The 12,408-nt window shown below is 37.8% G+C and overlaps 2 protein-coding genes across 2 annotated transcripts; one reads left to right on the forward strand and one right to left on the reverse strand.

Annotated features, from left to right (window-relative positions):
• The first annotated feature begins 1,534 nt into the window (after window positions 1-1,534).
• Window positions 1,535-4,584, forward strand: LOC112281542 (putative glucuronosyltransferase Os03g0107900). Its single transcript, XM_024518193.3, has 4 exons — window positions 1,535-2,237; window positions 2,450-2,841; window positions 3,029-3,279; window positions 3,575-4,584. Exons 1-4 carry the CDS (start codon window positions 1,862-1,864, stop codon window positions 4,023-4,025), a joined length of 1,470 nt encoding a protein of 489 aa, XP_024373961.1. The 5' UTR covers window positions 1,535-1,861; the 3' UTR covers window positions 4,026-4,584.
• LOC112281541 (outer dynein arm protein 1) lies at window positions 4,399-9,180 on the reverse strand. The gene is made up of 9 exons (XM_024518192.3): window positions 8,139-9,180; window positions 7,673-7,822; window positions 7,175-7,333; window positions 6,844-7,065; window positions 6,421-6,628; window positions 6,039-6,202; window positions 5,675-5,905; window positions 5,372-5,510; window positions 4,399-5,209 (listed from the first exon to the last, which is right to left on the reverse strand). Exons 1-9 carry the CDS (start codon window positions 8,325-8,327, stop codon window positions 4,980-4,982), a joined length of 1,692 nt encoding a protein of 563 aa, XP_024373960.1. The 5' UTR covers window positions 8,328-9,180; the 3' UTR covers window positions 4,399-4,979.
• Between the last annotated feature and the right edge of the window lie 3,228 nt (window positions 9,181-12,408).

A 12,408-nucleotide genomic window follows, 5' to 3' on the forward strand; every position in this document is an offset into this window, starting at 1 on the left:
CACAAGGAGAACCATTGGATGCGCTAGCAATCGGATCCCTTTCACCGTGGAAGTCAAGGAACTTCACTCGTAGACAATGAATGCCGCAGCAGACTCGTGGGGAGGATTTGGCCTCCTCGACACGGAGTCTGGAGCTGTTCTCTATGTAGGGTCTTCTAAATTAGGGTAGAGGAATGGCTAACTGGTGTCCGCTAAAAACAATTTGATAAGTCTTAGGAATGAGAGTTCAACAGTGCCTCGGGGCACGCAAGGATTCCTGCCTTTTTTGACTATGTCGGAGCTCTCCTCGTGCTGCTAGGTTCATGTGTCGTGTCTGGGGAGGGATGAGTCGAACTCTGGGCCAAATTGCAGTGACGTAAGGTTCTGTTGTTGAAGTGGAAAAAGGAGAGATGACGATCATCCTCAGAAAGTCGGAGGTGATATCTTTTGCGGTAGTGTGACCACGCGGCACATTTGGCCTGGATGGAGTTACAAAGTCAATGATGAACAATGTAGGGAGCGTGGTGCAAGTGGAAGGTTCTTGAGCTTCAGAACCACATTGCCTCGTCTGTTTTGATGCTTTCCTGGTTACAGGCTGTACACGAGTGTTGACTGGAATTTCCGCTATCGCGCTCTTGTGAACTTCGCGGAGCTTGGCGTTAGTTCTCAGTGACTGTGTGTGTGACGCTGTATTGCCGCGTGGCATCGAATAATCCTCTGGCTTTCCGTCCTATCTTCTGTCGTCGAAACTTCCCTGTTAGATTTTGCGGGCACGCGGGGACGTAGATGCCACATCGTTGTTTTATGGATGTTCGCTTACTTTCGCTTTGTGGACAAGTCTCGCGGGTGAAAGAAAAAGAAAAAGAAGTTATAAAGAATTTGTGAGCTTAGTTTTTGTGTTGCGAGAAGCTGCAACGGCAAGAGTCGTCACGTTTTGCTTTGAATTCGACTTCAGAGCATTCGAATCATTTAGCTGTTGGAAAGATGATGTAACATAAGGTTAAAATTCATATTGCTGAGGGACCTTTGATCAGCAGATAAAATTGCTGAGAAGGCCTCGTAGATGTGTGCTGGTGCAGTGGTTTTGCGAGTGGGCTGACCAGGAGCCAGCTGTGGCCCGACCTCCTGATGAAGCTTTAATCGATACGTACACATGTCATGTTTACTACGAGCATAGGTAGTTTTACGATCAACAGCTAATTCGTCCAACCTGGCTTCGTGTCCACGAAAAGGACAGACAGGCTCAGAGAGGGGGATAAAAAACGAAAAAAATATTCAGGTACCCCGTTTGCCATTTCACTAGGTATTGAACGTTTTGTCGCAGCACACCTACCACGGTGCTACGAGGTTTGTCAAAGGAAGACCGCTGAGACGTGAAGGGCTCCTCCATCCCGCGACGCTGGCTTGGGTCGGATACTGATGACACGTTATTTTGCTTCCACCGATAGTACGCAATTGTGAAGCAGAAGAAGTTGAGGGGTCATTGTTCTCAGCACGCGGAGGATTGCATATGGATATCAGAGTCACGCGCAGGGAATTGGTTATTGAGTGGACGGAGGTGGGAGAAGAAGAGCTTTCGTCGGAGGGAATTTGGGGTCTTCATTTCCACTGAATAGCTGCTTTCTCTCAATTCTTCATGATGATTCTGATCAAAAAAGATTGGTGAGCTGCGGGCTTCACTGTTTTGTGATTGCTCAGAACTCTTCAAGACAAAAATACGCAATTGAGTGGTGTAGATAGTAAGGGGCGCTGTTGTTGATCGTTTTTCTTTACTTTCTTTGTCGTTGCTTCAAAGCAAGAGCACTTCAAATCCTTTCTCGGCCGGTGAAACATTTTGATTGTTGAATTGGGCCAATTTAAAAATCTTCTTTCCGAAATAGCGATGCATCGCGTTTCGGTAGTGCTGAAGAGTAACGGGCACAGAGAAATTCCAAGCTATAGCTCGTTTACTTCCTTCTCGAAGAATAAACATGAAGCACCCGTTGCTTCGCACTCCTACTGGGAGAAGCCACGTTATCTGGTGTTGGGAATTTGCATCCTATTTTCTGTCTTCGCCCTCTGCTTCTTCATCCTTCCAGCTTCCATGGAGTTTACGGTGGGAAATTCGGAACCTGGTCATCAAGGATTGCTTAGAAAGAACTTGCGCGGATTGCAAACCGAGGAAACCACCAATGCGCTAAGTGAGGAAATAGGCGAAGAAAGTAAAAATAAAGAGTGGCGACTCAAGCCTGATCATTTCACCTTGTTCAATACTTCGAGTAAGTTTCTATGACCTACCTAAGCCCTGTCTCGGTACGTTTTTTAATAGTAGAATCGTTGGTCTCTCAAGGATTTCCTTGGATTTGATTCTTTATTTTGTAACTCAGGAAGTTGCATCCGGAAATTGCTCAAGTTTTGCCTAGGTTGTTGAAGTTTGGCATATCTTCAGTAGGGGATGTAGTTCACTGATTGCGGACCTTGTGTGTCATAGGTTTACTTACTACTCCATTCAATCCGTTGAACCTCACCAATGGAATTCGAATCTATGTCTACGACCTGCCGGCAAAGTTCAACGAAGATTGGCTAGCTGACGAACGCTGTTCCAACCATTTATTTGCCGCCGAAGTCGCCATTCACAAAGTTCTCATGACGAGTCCCATCAGGACTTTGGATCCCTGCGAAGCCGATTTTTTCTTCATACCTGTGTATGTCTCGTGCAAGTTTACCCCGAAGACTGGCTTTCCCTGGCTCGGACAGGCGCGTAAATTCATGGAAGCAGCTGTGAATCATGTGTCGACGAGGATGGAGTTTTGGAATCGCAGTGGTGGAAGGGATCACATTTTCGTCGCTTCACATGACTACGGTGCCTGTTTTCATACCCTGGTGAGCATTGGAATCTGATTCCTCAAGTAGTTTCAAATTTTTAGGATAGTATATCCTATACGTTTGTAGTTTATATCCGTTTATTTCTTGTTTATGCATGGACAAGTGTCCGGTTTCGACCAACAAGTTCGATAACTGATAATTTATCATACTGACTAGGGTACTTTTTTGGACATTGTGGATACAGGAGACAGAGGCAATCGCGCATGGAATACCAGAATTTATGCGAAAATCTTTAATTCTTCAGACTTTTGGAGTGCAAGACTTCCATCCTTGTCAAGCAGCAGAACACATACAGATCCCTCCATACGTCTCGCCCTCTGTCGCCGCATCTTACATCAAAGATCCGCCAGAGCGACAAAAGAGAAATATATTCGCCTTCTTCAGAGGGAAAATGGAGATAAATCCTAAGAACGTCAGTGGCTTGGTTTACAGCAGGTGTGCATCAATATCAATGTTCTGTGTCGGATGTTTCGTCTTTGTATGATGCGATTCTTTCACAGGAAATGCCCCTCAAAAATCTAGGTTACCAATTCGTTTTCTTTGAGAACATTTACATCCCTTGAGAGCAAAGGTTCTTCTGTTTATGTCACTCATCATCCGCCTGGTGCAGTTTTTAGCTCGGCTGCTCAGTCACAACTTTTAGTTCTTTTCGTTGGCCTAAACTAGTTATCTGTTTCATCAAGATATGAAATGCATGAGTTTTCCTAATTGGGTTATCTCGTTTTTGTAGGGGCGTGAGGACAGTTTTATACAAAAAGTTTTCACATAATAGGCGTTTTCTCTTGAAGCGGCATCGAACTGACAATTATCAACTTGAGATGCTTCGCTCCACATTTTGCCTGTGCCCCGTGGGATGGGCACCATGGAGTCCTCGCATTGTTGAAGCTGTCGTCCATGGCTGTGTTCCTGTAATCATCGCAGACAACATTTCTCTCCCATATTCACATGCCATCGATTGGACCGGCATCTCACTGAGTGTTCGTGAGCATGATGTACCTAAACTTGATAAAATCCTTCTCAATGTAGCCGCCACGAATTTATCCACCATACAGCACAACCTATGGAAGGAGGAAAACAGGCGCGCATTGCTCTTCACAGATCCGCTTGTGAAAGGGGATGCAACATGGCATGTTTTTGATCGCTTGTCAACGAAACTTGAAAGATCGTTTATCAAGCACTGAAGTAACTACAGGAATTGCAAAGAAGGAAATCTGGTATATCTGTGATAATAGCTAGAGGACCCTTTTCAGAGATAGTCAAATTGAGGAAGTGCAAGTGATGCGTACACAGGTGATGGGTATTAACCAGCGGAAGCCTCGAGACCCTGAGCATTGCTACGCAGACATTTTTCATCACAGTCGAGGAAGTCACCCCTGCACGCGGACGTGAAAATGAGAGTCCCAAATTCTGGGATGTGCTCAAAGTCCTGGTGTACAGAAACGAAACACAATTCATTTCATGAGATCAACTCCTGAAGTTATGTATGATAGTGGAAAAAGATGAACTTTTGTAGAAATCAGAAAGAGATTTAGCTGGGCCATTTGGGTTCGTGAGTGATTCAGGAAAACAATTGCCCTGTCAGGTTCAAACCTGGAATTTTCGAGTGTATAGTGCGGTCAACCACAATTTTTTACTTAGGACTTTCGCTTCATACCAGAGCGATTCCATGTATAGATTAACAACCTCCACAGAGCAATACATGTGGGAAGAATGCAATAGGACGGAGCAATTGATAACACCCATGAAGGAGTTGATGAAACTACTGTCTAATGGATGGACATCGAACCACTATCTGGAAGTCCCACTGGTTGCAGCTATGTGGGCGATTTGGGCTGAATGCCACCCCTGAACCCCTCTTGTGTTGGTGAGCGATTGCGAGTTGTCCTTGTTCGTTTTCGTTGGTTTTTCTTTGGAACGCTCGTAAGCTTCCATCACCCTCCCAAGCTGTGTCTGATTTAATGGCTCCAGCAAGATGTTGGGCCACTTCTGTACGTGGGTCTTGAAAACTGGTCTTCCATGGCTTTCTATTGTTGAAGGCTGATTCTGTGAGAGGGCGTGTCCCTCTTTTTCTTAATCCATTAAGATTCTTGTGATCGTAACAATGTGCATAATCAAACCAGGCTTCGCACTCTATTCTACTGTGACGATTCTGAAGGGGACCCAGGCGTTGTTGATTGTGTTGACGCTGGATTTGCAGAAGATTGTGGTGGCTTGATACGTCCAAAGCCGACAGGTTGAGACAATTCAGAGATGAAGTCCTCTGTCTTGACGAACAGCTTGGAAATGGATTCTTCTATCGAAGTTTCTTCGTCGATTTTGTCTTCTCTGATTTTGGATTCCAGGTTGGGATCCCAGCCCAAGCACCCTGCACCAACGACAACACCAACCCCATACCTGCCTGTCAACCACGCATGTGTTTCATACGTGATGCAACTTGTTCCATGTGCCAAGACACAACTCTAGCCCTACTTTGCTGACTGGTTCAAAAGTTTTGGCACGTCGCAACCGCTTTGATGTGCTCACGTACCAGCTTCTTCAAAGACCAAAAAGATCTGGCGCTTTAATTCACGAATGATATCTAGGAAGTCGTTGGTATCTGACAGATCCCATTCCGCATCTTCGTCTGCAAACCTTCCCAATTTGAAACGGATGGCTTCCTCTATTTCCTGTGACATCACCCAAAACGGGAATGTTTTTTCTGGACTCGGTAAAAGTAAACCAAGTTCTTTAAAAAAACACAGAGGATGCAGAGACACATTAGGTGAAAATCGCCGATGAGTCCATCGAAGAAGAATTATGCAGTATTACATAGATCGAAAGAAACATATACGTTGTTGAGGTCTTGAACATCTTGGACAAGCTGTGCGTGGCGGTCGCGAGCAGCTATTAACTCGGGCAACACCTCGTCGGCCTGATCCATTCTAAGGCCCAACACCTGTTGACAGTTCATGAACGCCTTGATCTCAATTAAACGTTCGTATTTCTTAGTGTGGGGCTTGGACCTAAACTTCAAGCGAGCCTCGGCACCCTCAATCACGAACATCTTCTTCATATCGTTTTCCTACAAAACCATGGTCCAGACAGCCCCTCGCCCCCGCTCAGAACAGTACCCCCGCCAACAACACGTCAACAGTTTTTACAACCAGATTCTATGGATTTCGATTGCCTGGAAGAGTATGCGTGGAGAGCATTACATTCACGAGAGCAAGAGTGGGCCGCTTGTTTTTCATGCGCTCGGTGCGCTCCTTCTCACTGGACAGCGCGGTCTCCGCGAGAGGCCTTCCGTCGAGACCGATCCAAGTGCCGTATTGCTGCCACCGCGTGTAGGCGTCGCCTTCTTCCATCATCTCCAGAATCTCTGGTGCCCACCTCAGGAAACCCATTCCAAATTGGCCTTAGCAATGGTTTTATCAAAGTGCGCACACACACACATTCACTTCGCTTCTTCCTGTTACACAAACCTTAGACATGCTTTCAACACAGCAGTCGTGAAACATCTACAACTCTTTTCCTAAACACATATTTTCAATCGACTCATGCACATCATCAGTTCAAAAAAAATAAAAAATAAAAAACCTGAAATGAGTTTCTGATAGTCATGCCGTTCATCATACAATTCATAGCTTTTATTGATGCTCGCATCGATTTGTTCCATGCACTCTTGAAGTTCAATTTCCATTTTGGCATGCAACTCTTCGAAGAGCTCATGCTCTGTCCGTAAGCTGTTCATTTCATCTTGCATTAACTTGTTGTGCCATTGGATTACGGTGAGGCCTTGCATTGCCTGCATACATCTCAATTTATGTATTCCTTTACATGATTATTCTACTTCGTACAGAAATCAAGGTACTCGTGGTTTACTTTTTTTATTATCCACTACAAGAATCGTGTTGTAGAAGTTATTGAAATGCTGTGCAATCTGAATGATCCAGATATGATATTGATAACAACAACAACAATAATAATAATCATAGAAATATGTTTAGTGTGTGTATATACTTTAAAAACTCGCTTCTCCAAGATATGAATGTGGATTTGGGTTGCATGACCATGTTCTCTAGCAGCATTTACACCTCCCATAACCTTTCTAGATCTATATTCATCATCATACAAAGTAAACGTCGCTCCTTCCAGCTCTTCGACACGCTTGACTTCCAATTCAATTTTGTCCATCCACATCTTGCATTCTGCATTTAACTTGCTCATTTCTTCCGCATAATCCTAATGATCATATACTTCAGTTGAAAAATGATCTTAATAAAAACAAGTGATAGCAATAAAAATAGTTAATGATTCATAGCATAGGTTAAGCTTCTCAAGTATCAAGTACCTCTGGATAAAAGATATCAAGTTTATCTTGTGTAACTTTATTATCAAATTGAAGACTATCCAACATGGATTTTTGCCGTTGCAACACTAATTCACTTTCATCATGAAAGAGACGTTGGCTCGCTTCCATCTTTCGAAAGATATAGTGTAATTTCATCATCTGTATCAAAGTGGAACTTCTTAGAATAGTATTGCAATTCGCCTTTGTACGTGTAATGTAATTAAATCAACTAGTTTTTCAACTACAACAATGAGGAAGAGTACTGAAAATGAGTTCGGAGTTTTCCTGTGGTAGAAAGAGAAATAGAGAAACTCTCATTAGAAATGTTTGGGAGATTAAGTCCCATAAAACTCGAGGTGATTTCGAAAAGGATAGGCAAACCCTTCCACCTGATTATAGTGAATGGAAGTGTACACAAAAGTACTAAGGAAGCTAGTGTTTGAAAAGATATAGAAAGACATACGCTGTGAAAAAGGAAAGGAAGAGAAAGCCAACAACCTCTTGCTCGATGGTCTTCTTCTCGAGGCCTTTGGAAATGATCGGGACCTTGCCCCACGGGATTATGACATGTTTTGGCTTCGCCGGCTTCGCAGGTGCCTCCGGGATCGGGTCCTTGAACGTCGGCACGACGCTCACCGCGCGGCACCACTGCACACATCCAAAGCTCAACATTCTTCATTGAACTGGCAGCGTCAAGGGTGCGAGGAGGATTTCATGATGTGAGGAGCAAGCGCGAGTGAGAGCAAGCCTCTGAGACCATGCGGCCTGGTGTGAAGCTCGCTCGACTATTTCTCTGGAGTTTTCAGAAAGAATGCGGCGAGAGTGAGTGGATCACGTGGCAAGTGAACATTGCTTTACTTTTTCTATCAGTCGATTCTGTTGGCATGTGTCGTGTTTCCGAATTATAACGTTACAGAACGCAGGTCAGGTGATGGTGGAAATTGAGGGAAGTGTTAAAGCGTGCCTTAAAATTGAATATGTTGTTCATTGTGCAAGCTGCTCTATAGAAACTCGGATTCGGTGGTAAAATTCTTCTGGCAGCCGCCTGATGGAGTCTAAAACCGTTCCGTGTGGCTATTGGCAAAATGCAGCACTGTCTTGATATGGAACGAGGATACGTTGCACCAGGTTCAATTTCGTGCCCGAACCACATGCATTGCTCATTCTTGTCATACCTCCTTGAAAAAACGATTTAGACACCTTAATTGCCAATCACATCTGGCGCAGCTTTGAACTTTTGGAGATTCTTGGTGATTTGAACTTCCTCGGTTGAGATTCGAAGGCAGCCAATGCACATCGCATGCAGTTATGGATTTCCCGGATCCAGTCGCGCCATTCATAACGATGACCTTCCGTGACTTGAATGCATTCAGGGCGTCTGCCAAACTCTGTTGCCGAACGGACATCGTGTCCGTCCTGACAACATTCAAGTGATATTTCTTCGGAGTGAGGATTTCTTTTCAAGCAGATATCGTGGAGCCGAGATTCATGTGGAATAGCGTAAGGCGAATCCTCTCAGGATTCGAGATCCTTTCGATTCATAACCTGAAGCGCGAACGGAGAGCAGTTAGGTTCACTTGAAGAAGAAGAATCATCGACGATGTCCTTCCGTCCACTAGAATGACTCGAATGTAAGTCTCACGCCCCTGTTTCTTCTATTTCTCTGCATCGCATTCTCGAAATTTAAGTCCGGGGTAGGAATCCTGCTTTCGGTGATTTTACACACACTATTGTTCAAGGGAATAAAATAAAATAAAATAAACAGATAAACACCCTATACATTTGGAAACTGTGGATGGCAAACGAAACGATTATATCAGATAATAATTCATTTTACAACTTATGTTTTGTAATCAAAACTACTGATGTTTATAGCTAAGAGTAATTTTAAAAAAATGTAATAAGGTAGTTGAATTGACTTGAGATTTTCTTAAATCTAAATTAAAAAATGTATTTACAAAATGATTTTAGGTCTACTATAGAAGTAAGTCTCATGGTTTTTGTTGATACACCGAATCAACATCAATCATCCATCTATATTTACATTTATTTCTTCTTTTTGGAGTTTTATTTAAATAAGATATCTTAGAGATTTGTATATAATTGTTATTAAGTATTATATATATATATATATATATATATATATATGAAAGATTATTAAGATAGAATATGAATTATAATTAATATATTCAAGTCATATTTTATCTCTTAAAAGAAAAATCAATCTTAATTTTTTTTTGAATTGTAGTGTTACAAGACTATTTTAATATAAGATAATTAATATGATAATAAAATGAATTATTAATTAACTATTAAAAAATCAAAAAATAATTATAATTATATAAAAAATTATAATTTATAAGAACAAAATATATTTATAGTTTTAATTTAAATATCATATAATATTATCTTTTAATTTAAATACTATAAGAAAAAAGTTTAAAAGCAAATTTATTACATATCATTTGAATATATAAAAATTATTTAATTTATAATTTGTTAAAATAATTAAATTAAATTTAAAAAATCCTAAAGAATATAAGAAAACTAATGAACTTTTGCAATTCAATTACTGAGTCTATGAATAATTCTAATCTAATTAGTATGTTTTATATAGTATAATTATTTATTTTTTTTTAAATTTATTATATATAAGAAATATTAGCATTAGTATTTTATATTTTAATTATATTATATTATATATAATATATGTTTAGTATTATATCCTATATATATAGTAAGTATATTAAAAACTATAAAATATTTTAATATTATATAAGAACTATCACAAAATAATAATAATAATAATAATAAATATAAGAATAAAGATGTAAATAATCTAACTTATAATTTATTTATCTCTATTTTACTATAATCACCAAACATTATGTATGTTTAAGAATTATCAAAATACTAAACATTTAAAAATTACAGAGGTGTTATTTAACTTATATTACAAAATGATGTAATAATTATTCTTTTTAAAAATAATTCATTTATATTATTATGCTATTATAATGTATATTAAAAAATAAGAAATAAAAATATATTATTTAATTTATTAAATATTTTAAAATTAAAATTATATATATATATATATTCTATTTATTTAAAATACCAAGTAATTTTAAGAATATTGCTTGCAATATATAGATTCAAAGATGTTGTCAATGTTGGTGATATAGGTATAACTTAGATCAGTAGCAAGTTCATTTTATCTTCTTTTTTTGTAAGCAAGCTATATTAATTTGTACAATTTTATTAAGATACAATGGATAAAATGCACACATTTGAAAAATCAAATATATTTTCCACTTTCATATGTAATCCAAAGTAGCTCAAAATTGAAGCAAAAGTCTTAGACAACTAAACCGTTAAAAATCAATTTGACTTTTTTAATTGGATCTTTTAATAACAATTTAATGCTTTCTTAAAAGATATAGATGAAAGAATATTTGGTGAAGTTGTGGCTAAGTTATAGATGATTGAGTTTCAAAAAGAAGGTCTTTTATATGCACACATTTTGATCACATTAAAAGAATATTACAATTAAAAACAACTAAAGACTTTGAATCTTTGGTGTAAATTAAATTACTAGATCCTCTTTTAGTATCAAAAAATATTTGAAATTGTAATAAGCTATATGGTGTATAGATCATGTGGTATTAAAAAAACAAATGTCCCATGTATAATTAATGGAAGATGTAATAAGCAATATCCATGAGCATTAAATATAAAAACATGATGCTATGAAGATGGATATCTAATTTATTGATGCCAAGATGAAAGAAGAATCTATATTGCAAAAAATAGATGTATAATAGACAACTATCAAGGATATAAAATTTAGAGAATCAAAAGATTAATATATTCTTATGTGAGCCAAAAAGAATAGATAATAACTCAAAGATGGTATAATATTGAACTAAAATGGCTATTACCAAAGACAATAAAACTAAAGTCTCTTAAAACAAGACTAAAAAGAAGACAAGTATTGACAAGAGTGAAGAGGGCTTCACTCTTGCCTCCATATATATTATCTAACTAAGAGCTATGTAGCGACGTTCTATAGGTCCTCTAATATGTATCTAACTTGTTAAATACATGTCTAACTTATAAGTCAAGTTTCTTATATGTAAGCCAAATGATTAGCTTATATCACAAGATACTAACAAGTGTGATTTATGGCTAATTTGTTGAAAAAAAAATTCTAATATGCCAATCAACTATAAATGTATATAAAGCCAAATTCGTATCTATCTAGCTTCTAAAAAACTTTTTCATAAGATATTATCTAATCTATCTATATTTATCATCTATTTAATACTCTTTATTTAAATAAATATATATATATATATATATATATAGATATATTTATGAAATTATCTCCCTCCTCTCTTCTCTCCTTTTTCTTCTTCTTTTTAATGATAAGTTCTATGAAGAATAGTAGTCATACATTGAGAAAGTTCAAGATGAGGCAAATTGTATTTATTATATATTTTGATCTATATTTCTTTTAAAGATGGTTGATAGGTCCTTTAAGCCATTGATAGTATTTCATATAAAGGTAAGACGACCACCCTAATATTTGATGATTATTGAGGTTTCGATAACTTTCTTCAAATAAAACATTTGAAATACCATTAAAGATAGAATCTATCTTTGACACTATCACCTAACATTAGAAGTCTCTTCCAAGGTCATAATACTAGAGACATTGTTGGTATAAGAGTGTTTGCTTTAAAAAAATAGGCAACTTATAGTTGTCACTAGATATGGTCAAAAAATACCTTTCATTCAAATGAACTTTACTACTTTATATTTTTAATAATATATATGAGTTGTCATCTCTTCTCCACTCAATTAGGTGCCATAGCTCTATAGGTTTGAGCATGTCATCATTCTTTGAAGAGCTATTTAGTCTATATATATATATATATATATATATATATATAGATTAAATTCTAATTCTTAAATTTCTCTATAACATATTTTATGAACAAACAAACCTAATGATTATATTAACATAAGATAGTTGACTTTTCTTTATTTAAAAACTCACTCCATCTTCATATTAATTCTTCTTGGAGAAAATAAAAGCTTTTTAAAAAGCTAATGATGAAAAGAACTACTCTTCAAAATCTCCAAACAAAATACTAAAAATACTATGAAAAATCTACAAAAGAAGATTATAAAGAGTAGTTAGCTCATTTTTTATTCTAAAATATACTTCA

Source organism: Physcomitrium patens, chromosome 4, assembly GCF_059467195.1.
Source record: "Physcomitrium patens ecotype Gransden chromosome 4, ASM5946719v1, whole genome shotgun sequence".
NCBI lineage: Eukaryota > Viridiplantae > Streptophyta > Bryopsida > Funariales > Funariaceae > Physcomitrium > Physcomitrium patens.

Excerpts from the sequence above, each read along its gene's own strand:
- LOC112281542 (XM_024518193.3), top strand. The coding sequence starts at position 1,862 with ATGCATCGCGTTTCGGTAGTGCTGAAGAGTAACGGGCACAGAGAAATT. Across the intron at positions 2,238-2,449 it reads CACCTTGTTCAATACTTCGA|GTTTACTTACTACTCCATTC; the intron begins GTAAGTTTCTAT and ends TGTGTGTCATAG. Across the intron at positions 2,842-3,028 it reads GTGCCTGTTTTCATACCCTG|GAGACAGAGGCAATCGCGCA; the intron begins GTGAGCATTGGA and ends TTGTGGATACAG.
- LOC112281541 (XM_024518192.3), bottom strand. The coding sequence starts at position 8,327 with ATGTGGTTCGGGCACGAAATTGAACCTGGTGCAACGTATCCTCGTTCC. Across the intron at positions 7,823-8,138 it reads ACAACATATTCAATTTTAAG|TGGTGCCGCGCGGTGAGCGT; the intron begins GCACGCTTTAAC and ends GGATGTGTGCAG. Across the intron at positions 6,629-6,843 it reads TGGAGAAGCGAGTTTTTAAA|GCAATGCAAGGCCTCACCGT; the intron begins GTATATACACAC and ends AGATGTATGCAG.